Source organism: Anneissia japonica, unplaced genomic scaffold, assembly GCF_011630105.1.
Source record: "Anneissia japonica isolate Jap-2015-1 unplaced genomic scaffold, ASM1163010v1 scaffold21263_len101623_cov113, whole genome shotgun sequence".
Lineage (NCBI taxonomy): Eukaryota > Metazoa > Echinodermata > Crinoidea > Comatulida > Comatulidae > Anneissia > Anneissia japonica.
In genome coordinates this window covers 35,620-45,004 of record NW_022718589.1, presented here as the reverse complement: position 1 = coordinate 45,004, position 9,385 = coordinate 35,620, and the positions used below count along the sequence as shown (strand labels likewise).

General features: G+C 31.7%; 1 protein-coding gene and 1 long non-coding RNA gene across 4 annotated transcripts; both read left to right on the top strand.

Moving 5' to 3' along the window:
- The first annotated feature begins 3,070 nt into the window (after nt 1–3,070).
- On the top strand, nt 3,071–7,567 carry LOC117110570. The gene is made up of 4 exons (XR_004445720.1): nt 3,071–3,182; nt 3,914–4,021; nt 6,971–7,084; nt 7,499–7,567. It is a non-coding gene; the product is annotated as an uncharacterized LOC117110570 (long non-coding RNA).
- Nucleotides 7,568–7,698: 131 nt separating this feature from the next.
- LOC117110568 (probable serine/threonine-protein kinase pats1) lies at nt 7,699–9,209 on the top strand. Of its 3 annotated transcripts, none has more exons than XM_033253328.1 (4): nt 7,699–7,796; nt 7,958–8,613; nt 8,722–8,811; nt 8,973–9,209. In XM_033253328.1, exons 2-4 carry the CDS (start codon nt 8,410–8,412, stop codon nt 9,192–9,194), a joined length of 516 nt encoding a protein of 171 aa, XP_033109219.1. In that variant the 5' UTR covers nt 7,699–7,796; nt 7,958–8,409; the 3' UTR covers nt 9,195–9,209. The 3 variants fall into 3 exon arrangements, with proteins under 3 accessions (XP_033109219.1, XP_033109217.1, XP_033109218.1); XM_033253326.1 differs by lacking the exon at nt 7,699–7,796 and having other exon boundaries at nt 7,818–8,000; nt 8,372–8,613; XM_033253327.1 differs by lacking the exon at nt 7,699–7,796 and having other exon boundaries at nt 7,818–8,613.
- Nucleotides 9,210–9,385: the final 176 nt, after the last annotated feature.

Here is a 9,385-nt window from a genome sequence, read left to right as displayed (position 1 = left end):
ACCATACCAATGTCCAATACAATTTTAATAGGAAAATAATACAAAGATCTTAGTACTGTAGTACAAAATAGCATGTGAACTAAAGAGGGCGCTAGACAAGTATTTTCGGTTGTCAGAGAATCGTCTCTGTATCTGAAATTACTGTGAAAACGATGATTGAGAATTTTTAAGGTGTTTTAAAATTATTTCAGGGAGTGTTTCCTGACAATACTAGGTATATAGACCAAACTATTTTTAATAAAGCCACGTAGACCTACAATTTGAATTTATGTTTAAAATTCGAGCACCTGAATTATGTACACAAACATTGCATTAGGCCTACTTACACAATCAAAAAATGAATAGGCATATCTATAAAGCCACCTTGGTGAGGTGAAAGCAAGTCTCAAATTTTATATTCTACGAAATAAAAATTATTTTTTAGATTTTTAAAAACCGTACTTCTGTAATAGTTTAAAATAATTTCGATTTTTAAAAATTATTTTTCCAAAATACTGCAGATCGTCAGAACTACGTCTAAAAAGAATTAAAAATTATTTTTTAAGATTTTAAAAAAACCGTACTGCTGTAATAATTTAAAAATTATTCTTCCAAAATATTGCAGGTCGTCAGACTTACTAATTGTACTTGTTGTCCCAAAAGATTGAATATCTGATGCTGTGGAGTTTTACCTACTTTTTCACAATTTAAATACAGTAACTCGTCTATCGCTAGGCGATTCTACGTTCACTTTAGAAGTTGTGAAGCCTGTAATAACTTGGCATACAAAAATACGCTCATTGATAGGAAAAAATGAGTCTTTTTCCTTCAGTAATCTGATATTTGATAAGAGATACTTTCACTTAGTAAGAAAAATTGCAAAAATGGTGGTGGCTACCAAAGTGGTATCGCTGACAGTGTTCAGGGAATTTTATTTAATGACCCATTTTTATCAAATTATATAGTCTTAAACTTATATAAAGGAACTTTTGTCACCTTTCCAACCTTTTTTCACCACTAGGCCTACGTATTTTTTATAGGCCTAATATTTTAATATACTGAAATCGAAGTGCAAGTAAAATTGTTCATCTTTGTTTGATGGTTCTTTGGTGTGTTTGAGTATTTTCTTAGTCTGTTTTGCCTCTACCTGTTAAAGTGGTATTTTGTTCTCTCCTTTTATTGATTTAATTGAATTTTGTATTTAAAACATTTTTCTCAATTTTTCTGGTTTTTGTAATGAAATTGACCATGTTAATGAAATTGTTATGTTTTACTATTTTACTTCTTCGTTACGGAGGTTTTTTTTTAAAATAAATTAAATTGAATTGTGGGATTGATCTTATACAAAATAACTGGAGACGTCTTCATGAATTTATACCTGCGCATCAAACGAATTCATTGATAATGTATTGAAATTTTTCCTAATATAAATAATTAAAGTAAGATACGTTTCTACTAACTATGTAATTGTTAACCACGAAATATTTACTTTCAGTTATCATGCATTTAACAATTTTAATTTTAATTTTAATTTTAATTTTTTTTTTTTTAAATTTTAATTTTAGTTAAATGTAAAGTCAATTGGTCTGGCTATAAATTATTGTATGGCTTAATGCCCCTCTTAATTTGGGCAAAACACGGTCAATCAATCAACCAATCAATCAATTTATTGGATCCACTTTGATACAGTAGCACTTATACAAAATGCATGTGCATGCATACGTAAACAAACATACAGAAATAACATAAATTACTAGCTATTATTTTGGTTGCACAGTAAATTCAGACGAGCGACGATCATCTCTCTGATAACCAAAAATACTAGTCTAGCGCCCTCGTTATTTTCGATTTTTTTAAAGCACTGACAACTGTTACAGTACTTACCGTACCGTACATACTGTATAGTAACTCCGTTATGTTACACTGTCGTCGGTACCATGTAATTGATAACGAAATATTCTATTCTATTCGTCTTGAAGTTAAAAAATTGAGTTTTTAATTCAAAAAAACAAAATATCAAATGCAAAACAAAATTATTATTCCAGCCAAAATTATATGTTAATGTGTGTAGGCCTGTATCCAAATGATAAAATAGACATATTTTTCTGAAGGTTATATAAAGATGTTTTTGTAATTTTTCTAATTAGTCAATATGATATAAGTCTTTGTATTTGTTATAAAACTCTAATCAAGAGAAGGGCAGTTACGATGTTTAGAATATAATATTTCGAAAAAATTATGATTCCGAACAGAGGTAGGCTATAGAGTATAGGCCTATCTAATGATAAAGAATAGGCAGATTTTGTCTGAAGCTTCTAATGCTTTGCAAAACGTTTAATTAGTCAATATAATATATAAGTCTTTGTATTTGTTATAAAACTCTAATCAAGAGAAACGTAGTTACGAGGTTTAAAATATAATATTTCGAAAAAATTATGATTCCGAACAGAGATAGTCATATCCCATGTTAAAGAAAAGGCAATTTTTTTTTTAAAGTAGTATAGGTTTAAAGCTAGGTAAAATTGTTAATTAGTCATTAAAACATATATGTGTTTGGATTAGTTTTAAAACTCTACTCAAGAGAAAGTCAAATATGATCTTAAAAATGTAGCTTTTCCAAAAAAAATATGATTCCGAACAAATGGGTAAACAGGAGTTGTGTATCTAATGATAAAGTATAGGCAATTTTCTCTGAAGTCAGTATAGGCCTAATGATGAAGAAAAATGTTAACTAGTGGATAAAACATATCATTGTCTGTATTCTTTTCAAACCTTTATACAAAAGAAATATATCTAGAGTGTTAAAAATACAAAATTCCTAAAAAATTATGATCTGAACAAAACCCTAAATTAACATAAAATTTTTCAATGCAAAAGAATAGGGAAAAGCGTTCATAAAAAAAATTGATAAAATTTACGATTTTTAAACGATTAGCTTTAAAAAGTTAATTTGTAATAATATTTGAATATTTAATTGATTGTGATTATTTAATGTAATTATGATGTGATTAAGTTGTGTTTATATGTGATATTTTGTGTATGTGTGATAGTTGAATGTGTTTTGTTATCGTCGTATTTTGTTGTTTTCGTAGTACGGCGACTACCCGTTATTATATCAGATTGTGTTGCACATCGCACCACGTGATGTCATCAGTGAGAGTTTAAAATCAGCGACGGTAGAAACTGTCGACTGGGTGCACTGGGTGAGTAGAATTATGTATCATTACAATTACGACATCAACACACAAAATACAACAACACAGCATCTATACACAACATACCATACACCACTCTACATCAATTCTTACCTAACAACAACAACTTATTACATTTAAAACATATCTTAATCATCATCCACACTATAAATATGATATTTTATTGTATTTTACGATCAATGTTGATTGTTTATTGTTGAAATTTCCCGCACGGTTGTCGTGCAAATATCAAGTCATTGCGCCTTGAATGAGGAAGAGAAGCAGCTCACAACCAAAATAAAGGTGTTGAAAATTACTGAAAAATCAGTTTTACATAAAACAATCATAGTCATGTTTGATCTTGTTTTGATCTGTATTGAGCACTGAATATTGTAATTAAAATTTCAATAAGAAATATAAAAAAAACTACATAAGCTAAAAATATTTTTTAGGAGATGGTGATTAACTTGTACAAAACATAGGGCGTCCATGTTGTGTGATAATGATATAGCCAAGCCAAATGAATGCAAAAAAGCCTGTTAAATATTACTGAAAACGAGCTTTACATAGAAAATTCACATTTGTGTTTGGATTTGTTCGAGTAATCAATGTATACTGAATATGAATTGTACAATTTTATAGGAAAAATCCATAAAAAGTATAATGGCCTAAAAAATATTTTTTTAAAGAGATGATGTGTTGTATATTCTCTGTTTTCATATTCCTTGTTCATTGTGTAGTTCGGTCGTCGTGAGTGTATTCTACATCACATTGCGGCACTCGGCTACACTCAGCAACTGAGAGCAGCAGTCAGGATTTCTGCACGCAATGTGAATTTGCAGGACACGGTACGTATAGGAAACAACACATTATTCATTAAAAACACTGAATGACAAATCGTCATTATTAAATAAATACATTATTCATAAAATTATAATTAAATATTTATCTCTAAATATAATCATGACTGTAAAATACTGTATTTATCACTTTTATCACGGTTCAATTGCTATGGTTTCAACCGTTGTGTGATAGCCAAGCAATCAACAAATGATTCTGAATCGATCACCAAAAACTGGTTTAAAATTGCTGAAAAATCAGCTTTACTTACAACATTCAAAGTCGTGTTCGATCTTGTTTTGATCTGTATTGAGCACTGAGTGTAGTTATTCAATTAAATATTTCATAGAAACTACACAATACCAAACTAAAAATATTTTTTAGCAGATGCTGTTTATAACGTGTACAAAACATAGGGCGTCCATGTTGTGATCACTATAGCCAAGCGAATGAATGAAAAAAAAAAGCTTGTTTTTTACAGTACTCAAAATCAGCTTTACCTGGAATTTTTTGAGCCGTTTTTGATTTAAACGTTATGTTTTTTTTTATAAAGAAGTATAGTATAGTAGCCTAAACTATGTTTTTAACACAGGAAACTCTCATATGGTAAATAAAACAATGCTAGCGAGAGTAGGGCCTACTCTACCATGGAGGAATTAGTTACTCAGACTGTAAATGCATAGGTCTATTTTAATAGTACACTACTTTACATAGGCTTTGCTTTTTCCATTGTAGAATAGTCTTTTGAGAACATCTTCTTTTCCAGAAATAATTAATGTGATATGACCCTCCGTTATGGAGTTATACGAATTTTTAGATAACATAAGGACAAGAATTCAGCCTCAAATCGAAGCTTATCTTATTTCTGTTGGTTACGGATAAACCGAGTTGGGTCAAAGAATTAGGCCATCATCATAGGTTGTTTGTCATCACTTCATCAAGATGCCTACCGATTCGTGGAAAAGGGATATGGCTGGTTGAGCCGCCGACAAGTTGAGCCGCCGGTAATTTCTATGGAACGCCAAGGGCGTCTCTCAGTGAATGTAGTCGGCTTGCCGATGTCATCAGTGAATGAACCCCCCCGGATACCAGCTACATATTCATCCCACAGTCTTGCAAAATCGTAATAAAAATGTAATTTTATGTACTACATTTTTATAAAAATAAATGAAGTTGTATAATTGCAAAATCGTATTAAAAATGTGTTAGGCCTATGTTAATATACAGTATTTACTATGGTTTTGTAATTTATATATTTTTATTTTTGTACTATTTGTTAAACTTATATATAATAAATGATAAGAATGTATGGAGTTTTTTTTTTTTACTATCTGGCAAGCCGACTGAGCAAATACTCACAAAATTTAAATTAAAACGATAGAAAGAATAAGTAAATAAATTGAAATACGTCCCAAAAATATTTAATAAATCAGTGCAAAAATCGAGTATTAAATAAACTGAAATAATTGAGTAAATAAACTGAAATACATCCCAAACAACAGTACCAAGAACGAATAAGTTAATTGAAATACACCGCAATTAACGCACTACATTCACTGAGAGACGCGCTTGGTGTTCCATAGAAATGACCGGCGGCTCAACTTGTCGGCGGCTCAACCGGTCATAATCCGTGGAAAAGGCGTATTGTATACTGAAACTGTAGTTTTAAATGGCATAAATATGCCTCAAACACATCAGCAATAAATGGCATGTTTTAGAAATCAGGTAAACATAAATGTACCCCTGGGCACAATTATTCATGATATTAAAAAAGCTAGGCCAAGCCTAGGCTAAGTAAGCTAGGCCAAGCCTTGAAGCCGAGTAGTTTAGGCTAGGCTTACTAGACTAGGCCTACACCGTACAGAGAACAGGCCTAGCCTAGCTGACATACCTAGACAGTACTAGAGGCTCCTCTGTATCGAATCCAGGTTGATTTCGATCGCGTCAATATATGGCTAAATTCTTCTACAATGACATAGGCCTAGTGCAAGACATAGTCATAGCGACATTGAAGTTTCAATTTAGGGTCAAGCCAGCTCCACCTAACTATGGGGGGTGGGGGCCGGTGGTGAGCAGTTGCGGGTTGAAAGATCAGCATGGGCGGATCTATTGTGGGAGGGAGGTGAGGATTGGACATGTGCCTCCCCGTTTTGCCACTAAATTTTTGAAACTATGTCTGATCAACAAAGGCGGATCCAGTAAGGGGTAGGGGAGGCAGGTCAAGAAGGATGGGTTCATTAAGTTTGGCACACACGCCCTCATTTTTGCGGCTAAATTTTTGACCAATTTTTGGCATATTTATGCTACTTACTTATATCCATTCTAAAACTGTTGTGCCACCACCTCGCCCCTTCCTGTTAGTAAAATTCTGGATCTGCCCATCATAAAACTTGAAAATAATTCCTCACAAGGACTATCCAGAAAAGACACTCATCTACAGAGACATCATCTACAAAGACGTCCTTTAGAAAAATATTAACATGATAACCATAACGTTCACATTGCCTCCTCTTCATTCAAAACCGTGTGGAGCACAGGTATATAGGCTAGTAGAGAATATAATCATCATAAAGGACATTATTTAGTATAAAATAATAGTAGTTTTAAAATATTGTTATGGAAGAAAATTGTCATAAAAATGTATTTTATACAAAGTGAAAGTTGGGTTATATTTACCTAAATTTTAACTGTAATGTTATTGATTGCATCAAAATAGTAGTTTTAAAATATTGTTATGGAAGAAAATTTTCGATGAAAATGTATTTCATACAAAGTGAAAGTTAGTTATTTACCTAAATTTTAACTGTAATGTTATTGATTACATTATTTCATTTGTTTACAGAGGTTTTGACTGTGTCTGGATTGGTAACAATGAATATGTTGTTTATTCACATTATGCTATCCTTTGTACGGTTATGAGCTGTCGTTGGTTAACACTGTTTCCAATTGTGTTACAGGACGGCAATACTCCACTTCACAAGTTGTTACAATTTAATCATTCGTATGGAGATCACATAGACGCAACTAATTACTTGATAAAGGCTGGAGCGAATGCCAAATTAAAAAACCAGGTAAGGTAGATAAAAATGATGACAATGAAGATGATGATGATTATGGTGATGATGAAGATGTTTATAATTAAATAATGGTGATAAGGAGCATACTGAAATTAATGATGGCAACTATAATGTCGATATTGTATGGCAACTAATAATATTAGGATTTAGGCCTATACACTACAGTAAGCGAAATGTTTATTCATGATCGTTGTAGCAACTATTGATTTTTGTCAATGTTTTATTGTTAACATGAATATTTACAAGATGCAATTGTAGAATTAAAGAATAATTAAATTGATATGTAAATTTCAATTCAATTGTTTTGAATTGTTTTGGGGTAACATTTGTTGAAGTGCTTTAAAATGTGATTGTTTTGCTTGATTATTTATTTAATTCATGAGGTATGATATGTGATTGTCTTTGCAGGATGGTCAAACTCCAGCTGAAGTGTATGTGGACAACAAATGTGAAAAGTATGATTCAACCAACAGAAAAAAACAGAAAGAAATGTTCATGTATCTCCTCTAAGAGATCAGTCTAAAATCAATTATTGAACTAACAAAATGAACTTAATCATATATTAAAATCTTATTCGAATAAATTAATTATACTCTATCTCTGAACAGCTGGCGCCAATGGCATGTATGAAGCAAAAATGGCAGATTCCATAGCGAAAAAAATATTAGAAAGAGAAACTGAGAAGAATGTAGAAGTAACAAGACAAGTAAGATTTATACAATATCATTTTGGTGATATTCACTAGCATTTAAGTTGGTTAATATTGAAATATTTAATGCTACTAATAATAACAAATAATGGATATAATCCAGCTAAAGTATATAATGGTTAATTTCTTATTTCTTTTTGTTTTACAATTATTTCAAGAGCGTGTTATCCCCAGCTAAAGCAGAGACGAAATTTAATCAGGGTAAGACGTTCGTGTTTGCATTTCATAAGAAATTGATTTAATGAATACATTATTTTTAATCAGTATTTCACACAGAGGGCCATCACATGTCATAGCCTTGGTGCCGACGCACCTCTATTAACAACATACGTAATACGTATGGTTGCTCATGGAACAAGTATTAAAGGTACATTGCCAAAAGAATACCACATGGAACAGCTAATAGAACTTGGAACAAGAGATAAAAAAAAAAAATCTCACTAACTCAATGACACTTCACTATACCAAGCACTACCTAACCTTGTAGGGTCAGTGGAAAACCTCCATTATCCTACTATTTCTTGGTTTTTTAATTATGCATTTTTAAGTTTTTATTCTGAATCTTCTATAAGGACAATCATCATCAAATGTTGATGCCAGAAACCTGAAAATGGAATCAGATACCAAAGAGCAGACACAGGCACAATCGATAGAAGAGGTCCCTGAAAACATCGCTACTAAAGTCCAGGAGCGTATAAAAGAACTCAAGTTCACAAAAGGAGATGCGATGCAAGAATTGCAAAAATCTGGCAACGATTTCATTATGAGCATCTGGGACTTCGGAGGCCAGCCAATATATCATGTGATCCAACGAGTAAAGTCATTATATTGAATAATAAATTGAATTGAAAAAAAATTATTCTAGGTATTTTTTTTAGTTTTCAGTATTAAAAATTATTGATTGTGAATCATTTTCTTGTAGATTTTTATGGTATCTTTTGCCATTGTTTGTGTGGTATTTAACCTAGAAGATGATCTTGATGCCCCTGCTAAAGTTAGGGATCCAACCACTGTAAGCATTATTTCTTATCAACATTTTATTCATTAGCAGGTTTTGCATGAATTTTATCAACTTTAAAATCAGGATTAAGTGATCTTATACAGATGTTATCATTAATACATACGATGGTTTCTTAAATTTTTTTTACTGTATATATTTTTGTTTTATTTCAGGGTGATATATACGAACATCGAATGACAAACCTTGAGTTCATTCTGTACTGGATTCGTTCAGTATATACAAACAGTAGGGATTCAAAATTGGAAGATGGACAACCTTCACCACCAGTACTAGTGATTGGTACTCACCTAGGCAGCCTCGAGGGGAATGAAGAGGAACAGAAAAGAAAAGTAAACAACTACGTCATACACCAAGTCAACAATAAAACAGTATAAAGTACTGTAACATATCATATATAAACTACAAACAAAATAGAATGTATTAAGTTATACCGCATATAAATGTGTACACTGTTGAGTATATACTTGACACTACTTTTAGTGGGAAAGGATTTGGCCTCAACGGCCTTTATAACCCCACATCAATCTGGTTCTGCTTTAAAGCAGTTCACCGATAGAGCCAGCAC